At 42.4% G+C, this 15,140-nt stretch overlaps 1 protein-coding gene across 1 annotated transcript; it reads right to left on the bottom strand.

Annotated features, from left to right (window-relative positions):
- Nucleotides 1–5,838: 5,838 nt before the first annotated feature.
- On the bottom strand, nt 5,839–8,775 carry LOC110534778 (CD209 antigen-like protein E). Its single transcript, XM_036933942.1, has 6 exons — nt 8,536–8,775; nt 7,342–7,440; nt 6,994–7,239; nt 6,732–6,874; nt 6,531–6,631; nt 5,839–6,224 (listed from the first exon to the last, which is right to left on the bottom strand). Exons 1-6 carry the CDS (start codon nt 8,675–8,677, stop codon nt 6,083–6,085), a joined length of 873 nt encoding a protein of 290 aa, XP_036789837.1. The 5' UTR covers nt 8,678–8,775; the 3' UTR covers nt 5,839–6,082.
- Nucleotides 8,776–15,140: the final 6,365 nt, after the last annotated feature.

Below are 15,140 nucleotides of genomic sequence, written 5' to 3' on the forward strand. Positions count from 1 at the left end.
ACAGGTGAAGGGCCTTGGTCAGGGAGGTGACCAAGAAACCAATGGTCACTCTGACAGAGCTCCAGAGTTCCTCTGTGTAGATGGGAGAACCTTCCAGAAGGACAACCATCTCTGCAGCACTCCACCAATTAGGGCTTTATGGTAGAGTGGCCAGACGGAAGCCACTCCTCAGTAAAAAGGCACATGACAGGCCGATTGGAGTTTGCCAAAATGCACCTAAACGACTCTCAGGCAATGAGAAACAAGATTCTCTGGTCTGATGAAAACAAGATTGAACTCTGTGGCCTGATTTCCAAGCGTCATGTCTGGAGGAAACCTGGCACCATCCCCATGGTGAAGCATGGTGTTGGCAGCATCATGCTGTGGGGATGTTTTTCAGTGGCAGGGACTGGAAGACTAGTCAGAATCGAGGCAAAGATGAATGGAGCAAAGTACAGAGGTCCTTGATGAAAACCTCAGACTGGGGAGAAGGTTCAACTCTCAACAGGACAACAACCCTAAACGCACAGCCATGGCAATGCAGGAGTGGCTTCGGGACAAGTCTCTGAATGTACTTGAGTGGCCCTGCCAGAGCCCAGACTTGAACCCGATTGAACATCTCCTAATAGAACTAAAAAAGCTGTGCAGCGACGCTCCCCATTCAACCTGACAGAGCTTGAGAGGATCTGCAGAGAAGAATGGGAGAAACTCCCCATCCAACCTGACAGAGCTTGAGAGGATCTGCAGAGAAGAATGGGAGAAACTCCCCATCCAACCTGACAGAGCTTGAGAGGATCTGCAGAGAAGAATGGGAGAAACTCCCCATCCAACCTGACAGAGCTTGAGAGGATCTGCAGAGAAGAATGGGAGAAACTCCCCAAATACAGGTGTGCCAAGCTTGTAGCGTAATACCCAAGAAGATTCAAGAATGTAATCCCTGCCTAAGGTGCTTCAACAAAGTAGTGAGTAAAGGGTCTTAATACTTATGTAAATGTGATATATTTCAGTATTGTATCTTGATTGATTAGGGAAAAACCATTATAACCAATTTTAGAATTAGGCTGTAACGTAAATGTAAATGTTGGAACAAGTTAAGGGGTCTGCACTGTATATCACTCAATAGCCATTGTCAATGTTAAGATTTATAGTTCACTATGTAGCATAGCATGTAGGCTGTACACTAATATCCAATCCTAAACACACATCAGCCGGCCTGTAGAGTCTTGGTCTTCCATCTGCAGAAGAACACACACCCACACACACGCACGCACGCATGCACACACGCACGCACACACACATACTTACATCACTAATGCTGACAACTGAACCAAGTGTAAATCTCAACTAGATGTTGAACTGATGTATGTGCCCAGTGGGATGATTTTACCAACTGAGAGACTCTGTCAAAACTTCACTAGTGTTGTTTTATTATATGGTATTAGTGTTTGTATGGTTGTGTGTGTGTGTGTCACAGGAGGTTGGTGGCACCTTCATTGGGGAGGATGTGCTTGTGTTAATGACTGGAGCAAACAGGTGGACAACAGCAGAATGAAGGGTTGGATCATAAATAACCTTCCAAAAAGATTAAAAGAGGAAGAAAGATGTCAGGAAACAGAATGAACAAGGGATGGAGACGTTATACACAACAGTCTGGTCTTTAAGGGTGCATCCCAAGTGGCATCCTATTTCCCTATGTAGTGCACTATATAGAGAATAGGGTGCCATTAAGGACACATGTCAAGTCTCCTTCTTATTGGTGGATAGAGCCTTGACACATCCTGTCACCTGCTGTGGTCCACAGACAGAGAACAGAGAGGGAGAGGGTGTTGACCCCATTCATTACACACCATGCATGAGTGTGTAACAGTCAGGTCCTCTGGTGCTTTTGTGTTGCCATTGGTTACCTACACGTTGTCCATTGTACAGTGAAGGTTGTGAGTCATTCTCACCTTTCATTAGCATTGTTTTTGTGTGTGTGTGTGCCCTCTCAGTATCCAATCACATTCAATCAGGAAGCTGGTAGACCTTGTTAATAAAAGACAATTGTTCCTTTTTTTTATTCAAAAGTGACTTTGTTATTCATATCACTGAAGTGATAAGCATTGGTTCATAATTGGTCCCACTTTTTTTTACTAAGCATAAGTCTATGGCAAATCACATGACATGTTTCTAATAAAACCAATGAAGAATCATTTTACAGAGTACAGTATGTCTACATACTCTCCTCTAAATCTAAACACAACAATTATTCATATTATGTTTGCGCTCTTCCTCACTCTCTTAATTGTCTTCCTCCTCTATGTCTCTCTCTGACACTAAGGCTATATCTCAATTATTTTTTCCTAGATTCCTCTCCTACCTCCTCTCCTCCTTTCAACCCTATTAGAGAAGGTCCAAGGTCAGTCTCCTTGGATTCTGTTCTCCAATGTGTTTTGAGACAGTCTCAATTTCACCTCTATGTTGAGTTCATCTCTCACTTTAACCAGAAGGTGGAATAATCACTTCTTCAGGCTAGGGTCTTTTTTTCTGAATTTCCGCCTGACTGACGTGCCCAAAGTAAACTGTTACTCCGGCCCAGAAGCCAGGCTAAGCATATAATTGGTACCATTGGATGGAGAACACTTTGAAGTTTGTAGAAATGTTAAAATAATGTATGAGAGTATCAAATCAAATCAAATCAAATCAAATTTTATTTGTCACATACACATGGTTAGCAGATGTTACTGCGAGTGTAGCGAAATGCTTGTGCTTCTAGTTCCGACAATGCAGTAATAACAAGTAATCTAACTAACAATTCCAAAACTACTGTCTTGTACACAGTGTAAGGGGATAAAGAATATGTACATAAGGATATATGAATGAGTGATGGTACAGAGCAGCATAGGCAAGATACAGTAGATGGTATCGAGTACAGTATGTACAAATGAGATGAGTATGTAAATAAAGTGGCATAGTTTAAAGTGGCTAGTGATACATGTATTACATAAGGATACAGTCGTTGATATAGAGTACAGTATATACGTATGCATATGAGATGAATAATGCAGGGTAAGTAACATTATATAAGGTAGCATTGTTTAAAGTGGCTAGTGATATATTTACATAATTTCCCATCAATTCCCATTATTAAAGTGGCTGGAGTTGAGTCAGTGTCAGTGTGTTGGCAGCAGCCACTCAGTGTTAGTGGTGGCTGTTTAACAGTCTGATGGCCTTGAGATAGAAGCTGTTTTTCAGTCTCTCGGTCCCAGCTTTGATGCACCTGTACTGACCTCGCCTTCTGGATGATAGCGGGGTGAACAGGCAGTGGCTCGGGTGGTTGATGTCCTTGATGATCTTTATGGCCTTCCTGTGACATCGGGTGGTGTAGGTGTCCTGGAGGGCAGGTAGTTTGCCCCCGGTGATGCGTTGTGCAGACCTCACTACCCTCTGGAGAGCCTTACGGTTGAGGGCGGTGCAGTTGCCATACCAGGTGGTGATACAGCCCGCCAGGATGCTCTCGATTGTGCATCTGTAGAAGTTTGTGAGTGCTTTTGGTGACAAGCCAAATTTCTTCAGCCTCCTGAGGTTGAAGAGGCGCTGCTGCGCCTTCTTCACGATGCTGTCTGTGTGAGTGGACCAATTCAGTTTGTCTGTGATGTGTATGCCGAGGAACTTAAAACTTGCTACCCTCTCCACTACTGTTCCATCGATGTGGATAGGGGGGTGTATAACACAATAGATATGGTAGGAGAAAATCCAAAGAAAAACCAAACAGAATGTCTTTTTTTTTGAGAGCCCATGCTCTTACAATGGAAGGTATAGGGTCATATACAAATCCAGCTCATAGATTGCAATTCCTATGGCTTCCACTAGATATCAACAGTCGTTGTTCAAGGTTTCAGTTTTGTTTCTTCCCAAACAAGGAATAATTTTGAGTTGTAGTACTGGGAGTCAGAGTTGGAAATCAGTCTGGTGCGTGACGAAGAGGACGCGGACCTGCTAATTATGCTTTTCTATTGGACATACTACTTTCCCTATGAAATGTTAGAGTTGAATTACATTTTAGGGTATCTGAGGATTCAATAGAAACGTATTTGGACTTGTTTTATCAAAGTTTAGCCGTAGCTTTTAGGATTCCTTTCTCTGCATGTTGAACGAGTGGATTACTCAAATCGATGGTTCCAACTAAACTGACTTTTTGGGATATAAAGAAGGATTTTTATCTTGCATAACGACCATACATGTTGTAGTTGGGACCCTTTGGATTGCAAATCAGAGGAAGATTTTTTAAAAGTAAGTTAATATTTAACCGATATTTGTGATTTTACAAAGCCTGTGCTGGTTGAAAAATATTTTGATGTGGGGCGCCGTCCTCAAACAATTGCATGGCATGCTTTCGCTGTAAAGCCTATTGTAAATCAGACAATGCAGTTAGATTAACAACAATTTAAGCTTTTAACCGTTATAAGATACTTGTATGTACCTAAATGTTTAATATCCATAATTTTGATGATTATTTATTTGAAATGCGCACCCTCCAATTTCCCCCGGAAGTTGTCGACAGGTGTCCAGCTAGCGGGATGCTTAGCTTTAAGTGATAACCATTCAGGACCAATTCCAACTATTAAAATAATAACTATATATGTGTGTGTGAGTGAGAGAGAGACTAGATCTTCTGCACAGATTCTGACAGTAAATCTCAGAAAGACCAAAATAATGGTGTTCCAAAAAAAGGTCCAGTTGCCAGAACCACAAATACAAATTCCATCTTGACACAGTTGACCTAGAGTACACAAACAACTATACATACCTTGGCCTAAACATCAGTGCCACAGTTGACTTCGACAAAGCTGTGAATGTTCTGAGAGACAAGGCAAGGAGGGCATTCTCTGCCATCAAAACGAACATAAAATTCGACATACCAGTTAAGATCTGGTTAAAAAGACTTGAATCAGTTATAGAACCCATTGCCCTTTATGGTTGTGAGGTCTGGGGTCCACTCACCAACCAAGAATTCACAAAACGGGACAAACACCAAATTGAGACAATGCATGCAGAATTCTGCAAAAATATCCTCCTTGTACAACGGAAAACACCAAATAATGCATGCAGAGCAGAATTAAGCCGATACCCGCTAACGATCAAAATCTAGAAATTATCCATTAGAATCTACAACCACCTAAAGCGAAGCAATTCCCAAACCTTCCATAAAGCCATCACCTACAAATAAATTCATCTGGAGAAGGATCCCCTAAGCAAGCTGGTTCTGGGGCTCTGTTCACAAACACAAACAGACCCCACAAAGCTCCAGGACAACAACACAATTAGACCCAACCAAATCATAACAAAACAAAAAGATAATTACCTGAGACACAGGAAAGAATTATCAAAAAAACAGAGCAAACCAGAATGCTATTTGGCCCTAAACAGAGAGTACACAGTGGCAGAATACCTGACCACTGTGACTGAACTAAACTTAAGGAAAGCTTTGACTATGTACAGACTCAGTGAGCATAGCCATGCAATTGAGAAAGGCCGCCGTAGGCAGACCTGGCTCTCAAGAGAAGACAGGCTATGTGCACACTGCCCAAAAAATGAGGTGGAAACTGAGTTGCACTTTCTAACATCCTGTAAATGTATGACCATATTAGAGACACATTTCCCTCAGATTACACAGATCCACAAAGAATTTGAAAACAAACCAGATTTTGATAAACTCTCATATCTACTGGATGAAATACCACAATGTGCCATCACAGTAGCAAGATGTCTTGTGGCAACAGGTCACACAAGGGCAACTAGTGAAGAACAAACACCATTGTAAATATAACCCATATTTATGTTTATTTATTTTCCCTTTTGTACTTTAATAATTTGCACATTGTTACAACACTGTATATACATAATATGACATTTGATATGGCTTTATTCTTTTGGAACCTCTGTGAGTGTAATGTTTACTGTTCATTTTTATTGTTTATTTCACTTCTGTATATTATCTACTTCACTTGCATTGGCAATGTTAGCATGTTTCCCATGCCAATAAAGCCCTTGAATTGAATTGAGAGAGAGAGACACAGAGAGAGACACAGAGAGAGAGAGTGTTTGTTACTGTGGGTTATTGTTATACCACTTTCTCACATATCCAGTCATGATATTTGTGACAATTTTCATCATTCCATGTCTTTACAGGGTCATCTTGTCCATAGTATATCTCAACACAGTCCTCTTCCCCATAATCATCAGGCTGTCCTTTCCCCCAGTACCTAAACAACACAGAGAACCAGACAGTCAGACACTGTGGTACCAACATTCTCCTCAATTATAGACATAGTCCTATGTTTTAAAGACACACTCTGTAAGATGATCATACCATTATCAAGAATGGGCTATCAACACATTTCGAGTACCTTTTCATATGTAAATATTGCCTGGTTTCTATAATACATCTATAGTTCTCATGAATGACATTCATGAGTGGAAACATACCTTTTTATGAACATGATTGGAAGCAATATATCTTTGTTGTTTTTTATCAACTTATCACAAGGTAAAATGGTCAAATCTCTCACCCTGTGGTCAGTGGGGTGCCGTCCACCCACTTCCAGATCCCCTCAGTAACAGAGTCAGTCAGACCAATCCAGGCTCTCAGGTGGAGGTTGAAGAGAAATGTCTGTTGTTGAAAAAGATAAAAAACAAACTTTTTAAATATATTTATAAAAAACTGCACACACATTAGTTTACTGATGAAAAGTATTCTCTCACTCACTCACCTGTTCCTCTCTGCTGTTTATGATCACCAGGTCTGCTCCTCTCCCCTGACAGTCCTGTCTGCTCTCCTCCCAGGTTTTCTTCTCAGTAGACAGGAAGTACAAACTGGAGTCAAAGTATCTCCATCCCTCCTGACAATGCTGCTCTGTTGAAGAGCAAAGGTGAACACATTGAGAAACTTAGCCAGTATCTTTATACTCATAAACCCAATGATATATAATTATTGTTGATTTTACTTCTAATTTATCACAGTTTATATATCACCTATCACAAAAAGCTTTAGCTGAATATGGCCTTTCTCTTCAGTCAGGTTGTTGTATCTGGTCTGTAGCTGGTCTCTCTCTTCAGTCAGGTTGTTGTATCTGGTCTGTAGCTGGTCTCTCTCTTCAGTCAGGTTGTTGTATCTGGTCTGTAGCTGGTCTCTCTCTGCAGTTGCGTTAGTCTTATAAAGGGAACAACTCTGTGACAAGTTGTTCCTTTTATCCTCAGAATCTTTGATGGCTCTGTTATCTACAAGGTATAAACACATAGTTACTAGGTAAAACACCAGTTAAATAGGCTTAGTAACCTACACTTCTTACAATTAAGCAATGAACTTGGAGACAAACTCACAGTAGACAGACAGGCCTGTTATCCCAGCCAGTAGAACACACAGCAGCCCCAGAAACACTGCAGCAACTAGGAAGAGTCTCTTCACTGAGCTATCAGGTTCTGTGGACACATACAATATACTGTTATGTTTTGTGTGTGTGTGTGTGTGTGTTTTACCTGAGTGCTGGTCTCCTGGTCCATTATTTTGAGCAGTGTCTGCTGTCTCTTCTCTCTTGGTGATGGTCTCACCGTCTCTCAGGGTGTCTGCACTGACGTAGATATCCACAATCCTCTCCTCCATCTCACCTGTCAAACTTGACCTTCTTGTTCATATCTGGTTCAGTATAGATGACCTTTGACATCTTTAACAATGCCTGGGTCTTTCTTTCTGTGTAGGTCTACTATACATGAAGTCTCTGCTTCTAGAAATAATGTGGTGGTCTTCCAACATGGCCACCAGGAGGCGTCGTACGTCAACTGTAAGACCTCTATACGTTAAGTCTCTGCTTCTAGTGATGTCTCTGTCTCTGAGTCATCTGTGTGTCTCTGTCTGTGTCACTGCTGTAGCTGTTAACTCTAGGGAAGTATCAACAGAATTACACGGGAAGTTGTGGCTATGCTAACACAAAAATGTTTACAAGTTTGAAAATGTGTGTGCTTAGTTGTGTGCGTAGTTGTGTGAGAGATTGTTACAGTGGTTATTGTGAAAGCATTTTCTGCGGCACATTTTAAACCATGTCATGTCTCTACATGGTCATCTTGTCCAGAGTACATCTAAACACAGTCCTCCTGCTCAGGGAACAGGACTTGCTATTTGTGATGATGGACAGGACACCCTCATACCAGGAAGATATAGATCATAGAGGGGAAGTGAAGAAAAAAGGCTAACTGTTAACATAAATTAAATATCATATGTAACAGTCAAACATGAGCATTTGATGTTGTGTTTATATGTAACTTGACAACAAAGACTGACTGTCAAAGATTATTAGAACACACAGCAGCCCCAGACACACTGCAGCAACTCCAGAGGGTCTCTTCCACCACTGAACATGCACTGAATAACACATTATTAAAGTAAGATCTTTAGTAATGTGTATTACTGTATCATCTAGGATTGGGACAAATAAAGGTATAGAAATACTGGGTAATCTCACCTGTTTAATATATTGTGTGTGTGTGTGTGTGTGTGTGTGTGTGTTCGTGGAATCGTACCTGAAGCAACAATTCCATCTCTTGGACTAGGCTTGAAGGCTCCTACATTGGAATATAATTGGCCATCGATGTCTGTGTTCTTCATAGCATCAGGCTCATCGTCATTAAATCCATCTGGGATTTCATAGACTCCCTTTGACATCTTAACACACTTGTGGTCAAATACAGTAACTTCTACTTCTTACCTCAACTCTAATGTGCATCTAGCTGTGTTGTCTCCCTGTGCTGTTCTGCGTCTGTGTGACTTTAGGTAGTGAAACTCCTTATCAGTCAACCACAGAGGATGACAAATTGTGAAATCAACACAACACTGGCCACCATGTGACTTCCACCAGCCTTAGTTTGATAATATACATTATGTGACTCTATATCATGATATGTGATGTATGTGTGAATTCACAGGGTCACAATTTTTCAAGTTCTAAAATCCTTGTTAATTGACATATGCACTACATATATCCTGACTGAGTTTACTGCAACCCCAGCCTTCACATGGAGAACACATTATGGCTCTCACTCTGTGACTGGAGGTGTAGAGGGGAGTTGCCCTTAGATGCTGATCTTGTTCCGTTTTATATTTATTCCACAAATGGTTAAGGTTGGGATTGAGGGAAAGTAACCTGATCCTAGATCTGTACTTAGGGGAAACTTCCCCCTGTGTTGTGACCGGCCACCAATGGCCATGTAGGGGTCTATGCTCTATCTATGCTGACTGTGAAGAGTTACTCAGAATGAAAAAGCAGAAGATCTGACAATATCTCCATAGTTTCAGTTTGACAGATTTAAGAGGAAGAAGAATAAAAACCCTTCACATGTTTTATGATAAAACGTTCATATTTCCACCCTGTCTTTCAAATCAAATCAAATCAAATGTTATTTGTCACATACACATGGTTAGCAGATGTTAATGCGAGTGTAGCGAAATGCTTGTGCTTCTAGTTCCGACAATGCAGCAATAACCAAGGAGTAATCTAGCTAACAATTCCAAAACTACTACCTTATACACAAGTGTAAAGGGATAAAGATTATGTACATAAAGATATATGAATGAGTGATGGTACAGAGCGGCATAAGCAAGATGCAGTAGATGGTATCGAGTACAGTATATACATATGAGATGAGTATGTAAACAAAGTGGCATAGTTTAAAGTGGCTAGTGATACATGTATTACATAAAGATGCAGTAGATGATATAGAGTACAGTATATACATATACATATGAGATAAATAATCTAGGGTATGTAAACATTATATTAAGTAGCATTGTTTAAAGTGGCTAGTGATATATTTTACATCAATTCCCATTATTAAAGTGGCTGGAGTTGAGTCGGTGTGTTGGCAGCTGCCCCTCAATGTTAGTGGTGGCTGTTTAACAGTCTGATGGCCTTAAGATAGAAGCTGTTTTTCAGTCTCTCGGTCCCAGCTTTGATGCACATGTACTGACCTCACCTTCTGGACGATAGCGGGGTGAACAGGCAGTGGCTCGGGTGGTTGTTGTCCTTGATGATCTTTATGGCCTTCCTGTGACATCGGGTGGTGTAGACAGACAGGCCTAGGTGTCCTGGAGGGCAGGTAGTTTGCCCCCGGTGATGCGTTGTGCAGACCTCACTACCCTCAGGAGAGCCTTACGGTTGTGGTCGGAGCAGTTGCCGTACCAGGCGGTGATACAGCCCGACAGGATGCTCTCGATTGTGCATCTGTAGAAGTTTGTGAGTGCTTTTAGTGACAAGCTGAATTTCTTCAGCCTTCTTCACGATGCTGTCTGTGTGGGTGGACCAATTCAGTTTGTCTGTGATGTGTACGCCGAGGAACTTAACTGACTACCCTCTCCAATACTGTTCCATCGATGTGGATAGGGGGATGTTCCCTCTGCTGTTTCCTGAAGTCCACAATCATCTCCTTAGTTTTGTTGATGTTGAGTGTGAGGTTATTTTCCTGACACCACACTCCGAGGGCCCTCACCTCCTCCCTGTAGGCCGTCTCGTTGTTGTTGGTAATCAAGCCTACCACTGTTGTGTCGTCCGCAAACCTGATGATTGAGTTGGAGGCGTGCGTGGCCACGCAGTCGTGGGTGAACAGTGGGTCTGGCGACGAATATGTAGCGAGGGCGAGCCGACTAGAGCGAGCCGACTAGAGCATACATGTCGCAGTGGTGGGTGGTATAAGGTGATTTGGTAACAAAACGGATGGCACTGTGATAGACTGCATCCAGTTTGCTGAGCAGAGTATTGGAAGCTATTTTGTCGATGACATCGCCAAAGTCGAGGATCGGTAGGATAGTTAGTTTTACTAAGGTAAGTTTGGAGGCGTTAGTGAAGGAGGCTTTGTTGCGAAATAGAAAGCCGATTTCTAGATTTGATTTTGGATTGTAGATGAGTCTGGAAGGAGAGTTTACAGTCTAACCAGACACCTAGGTATTTATAGTTGTCCACATATTCCAGGTCGGAACCGTCCATGGTGGTGATGCTATTCGGGCGGGCGGGTGCGGGCAGCGAACGGTTGAAAAGCATGCATTTGGTTTTACTAGTGTTTAAGAGAAGTTGGAGGCCACGGAAGGAGTGTTGAATGGCATTGAAGCTCATTTGGAGGTTAGTTAGCACAGTGTCCAAGGAAGGGTCAGAAGTATGCAGAATAGTGTTGTCTGCGTAGAGCAAGAGCAGCAACATTGATATATACAGAGAAAAGAGGCGGCCCGAGAATTGAACCCTGTTGTACCTCCATAGGGACTGCCAGAGGTCCGGACAACATGCCCTCCGATTTGACACACTGAACTCTTTCTGCAAAGTAGTTGGTGAACCAGGCGAGGTAGTCATTAGAAAAACCAAGGCTATTGAGTCTGCAGATAAGAATACAGGGATTGACAGAGTCGAAAGCCTTGGCCAGGTCGATGAAGACAGCTGCACAGTATTGTCTTTTATCGATGGCAGTTATGATATCATTTAGTACATTTTTTATTTGTATCTTTATTGAACTATGCAAGTCAGTTATTAAGAACAAATTCTTATTTTCAATGACGGCTTAGGAACAGTGGGTTAACTACCTTGTTCAGGGGCTGAGCGACAGATCTTTATCTTGTCAGCTCAGGGATTTGAACTTGCAACCTTTCGGTTATTAGCTCAACGCTCTAACCACTAGGCTGCCCCATTGAGCGTAGCTGAGGTGCACCCGTGACCGGCTCGGAAACAGGATTGCACAGCGGAGAAGGTACGGTGAGATTCGAAATGGTCATTGATCTGTTTATTAACTTGGCTTTCGAAGACTTTAGATGGGCAGGATCGATATAGGTCTGTAACAGTTTGCTTCTATGGTGTCACCCCCTTTGAAGAGGGTGATGACCACGGCAGCTTTCCAATCTTTAGGGATCTCGGACGATACGAAAGAGAGGTTGAACAGGCTGGTAATAGGGGTTGCAACAATGGCGGCGGATAGTTTTAGAAAGAGAGGGTCCAGATTGTCTAGCCCAGCTGATTTGTAGGGGTCCAGATTTTGCAGCTCTTTCAGAACATCAGCTGACTGGATTTGGGAGTTACATCACAAACGATTAACAAATTTGACAGGATTGCGTGCTTCTACATCTGCATTGCTTGCTATTGGAGTTTTAGGCTGGGTTTCTATATAACACTTTGACATCGGCTGATGAAAAAGGGCTTTATAAATACATTTGATTGAAATTTGATTTCCCACCGACCGTTTCTACATTCTCAAAAATAGAATTATTGTTTAATTCTTCAATTTTGTGGATGTAGGCGTTTTGGCAGGGGAAGATCCTTGTCTCACATAGGTTTCTTTCCCCTCACACTTGCCAAACCCAAAGTTTCTACAAGGTATTTATGACCATCATAAAACCTGTGATGGGAGAGAGAGTGAGAGAGAATGGCTGTGATATACACACAAAAGGGCACCCTGTGACACCTTTGGCATATTGAGCAAGGCCTGGGTCTTTCTTTCTATGTAGGTCTACTATACATTAAGTCTCTGCTTCTAGAATTAATGTGGTGGTCTTCCAACATGGCCACCAGGAGGTGTCGTACATCAACTGCAAGACCTCTATACGTTAAGTCTCTGATTCTAGTGATATCTCTGTCTCTGAGTCATCAGTGTGTCTCTGTCTGTGTGACTGATGTATCAAATCAAATTGTATTTGTGACATACACATGGTTAGCAGATGTTAATGCGAGTGTAGCGAAATGCTTGTGCTTCTAGTTCCGACAATGCAGTAATAACCAACGAGTAATCTAACCTAACAATTCCACAACAACTACCTTATACACACAAGTGTAAAGGGATAAAGAATATGTACATAAAGATATATGAATGAGTGATGGTACAGAACGGCATTGGCAAGATGCAGTAGATGGTATCGAGTACAGTATATACATATGACGTGAGTATTGTAGGGTATGTAAACATTATATTAAGTGGCATTATTTAAAGTGGCTAGTGATACATTTTTTACATCAATTTCCATTATTAAAGTGGCTGGAGTTTAGTCAGTATGTTGGCAGCAGCCACTCAATGTTAGGTCTAATGGCCTTGAGATAAAAGCTGTTTTTCGGTCTCTCGGTCCCTGCTTTGATGCACCTGTACTGACCTCGTCTTCTGAATGATAGTGAGGTGAACAGGCCGTGGCTCGGGTGGTTGTTGTCCTTGATGATCTTTATGGCCTTCCTCTGACATCGGGTGGTGTAGGTGTCCTGGAGGGCAGGTAGTTTGCCCCTGGTGATGCATTGTGCAGACCTCACTACCCTCTGGAGAGCCTTAGGGTTGTGGGCGGAGCAGTTGCCGTACCAGGTGGTGATACAGCCCGACAGGATGCTCTCGATTGTGCATCTGTCGACGTTTGTGAGTGCTTTTGGTGACGAGCCAAATTTCTTCAGCTTCCTGCCAGCTTCAGCGTTTCTTCACAACGCTTTATGTGTGGGTGGACCAATTCAGTTAGTCCGTGATGTGTATGTCGAGGAACTTAACTTACTACCCTCTCCACTACTGTCCCTTCGATGTGGATAGGGGGATGCTCCCTCTGCGTTTTCCTGAAGTCCACGATCATCTCCTTTGTTTTGTTGACATTGAGTGTGAGGTTATTTTCCTGAATCCACACTCCGAGGGCCCTCACCTCCTTCCTGTAGGCCCTCTCGTCGATATTGGTAATCAAGCCTACCACTGTAGTGTCGTCCGCAAACTTGATGATTGAGTTGGAGGCGTGCATGGCTAAACAGTCGTGGGTGAACAGGGAGTACAGGAGAGGGCTTAGAACGCACCCTTGTGGGGTCCCAGTGTTGCGGATCTGCAGGGTGGAGATGTTGTTACCTACCCTCACCACCTGGGGGCTGCCCGTCAGGAAGTCCCGTACCCAGTTGCACAGGGCAGGGTCGAGACCCAGGGTCTCGAGCTTGATGACAAGTTTGGAGGGTACTATGGTGTTAAATGCTGAGCTGTAATCGATGAAGAGCATTCTCACATAGGTATTCCTCTTGTCCAGATGGGTTAGGGCAGTGTGGTTGCGATTGCGTCGCCTGTGGACCTATTGGGGCGGTAAGCAAATTGGAGTGGGTCTAGGGTGTCAGGTAGGGTGGAGGTGATATGGTCCTTGACTAGTCTCTCAAAGCACTTCATGATGACGGAAGTGAGTGCTACGGGGCGTTAGTCGTTTAGCACAGTTACCTTAGCTTTCTTGGGAACATTAACAATGGTGGCCCACTTGAGGCATGTGGGGACAGCAGACTGGGATACGGATTGATTGAATATGTCCGTAAACACACCAGATGTAGATGTTAACTCTAGAGTATTATCATCAACATGACACGGGTATGCCAATACAAAAATACATCCAGTTACATACTTGTGTGCATTTGTGCATGTGAGAGATTTTTACAGTGGTTATTGTAAAACTATTTTCTGCAGCACAATATACATCATTCCATTTCTCTACATGGTCAGCTTGTCAAGAGTATATCTCAACACAGTCCTCCTGCCCAGGGAATGGGACTTGCTATTTGTGATGATGGACAGGACACTATCATACCAGGAAGATATAGATCACAGAGGGGAAGTGGAGAACAAAGACTAGCTGGTAACATATATTAAAAATCATATGTAACAGCCCCAAGATAATTCAGGGAGTTTCCAGAACTCCCCCTTCCTTTCTGCTGATTTGGACCCTCTGTTTACTACCAAATATACATCAACATGTTCAGGAGGTCCAGGACTACAAACATGGGTCATTATAATGTCCAGACAATAGATTTGACACTACAAACTGTTCCAAGTGGATATTGAGGGTGGGAAGGCTTAACCAGTGAGGATGAGATGTTGAGTGACATCTGTTTGAACAACTGAAAACATCCACTTCACTCTTTTGGGACCCTTATAAGGGAACATCAGTCAAATATGAGCATTTGATATTGTATGTGACTTGACAACAAAGACTGACGGTCAAAGATGACTTAGTAACATAATTTGAGATCCTTTCATATCTCTACTACACTCATTGATTGGTGATACAGTCAACTCCTTCCTATACAGTGTATGTAAAGGTGGTTTGGTACTGTTGAGAGTGTTATCACCAGGCCACAATTAGAATATATTCTTTAGAATTATTTGAATTG

The sequence above is a fragment of the Oncorhynchus mykiss genome, chromosome 10 (assembly GCF_013265735.2).
Source record: "Oncorhynchus mykiss isolate Arlee chromosome 10, USDA_OmykA_1.1, whole genome shotgun sequence".
In the NCBI taxonomy this organism is placed as follows: Eukaryota; Metazoa; Chordata; class Actinopteri; order Salmoniformes; family Salmonidae; genus Oncorhynchus; species Oncorhynchus mykiss.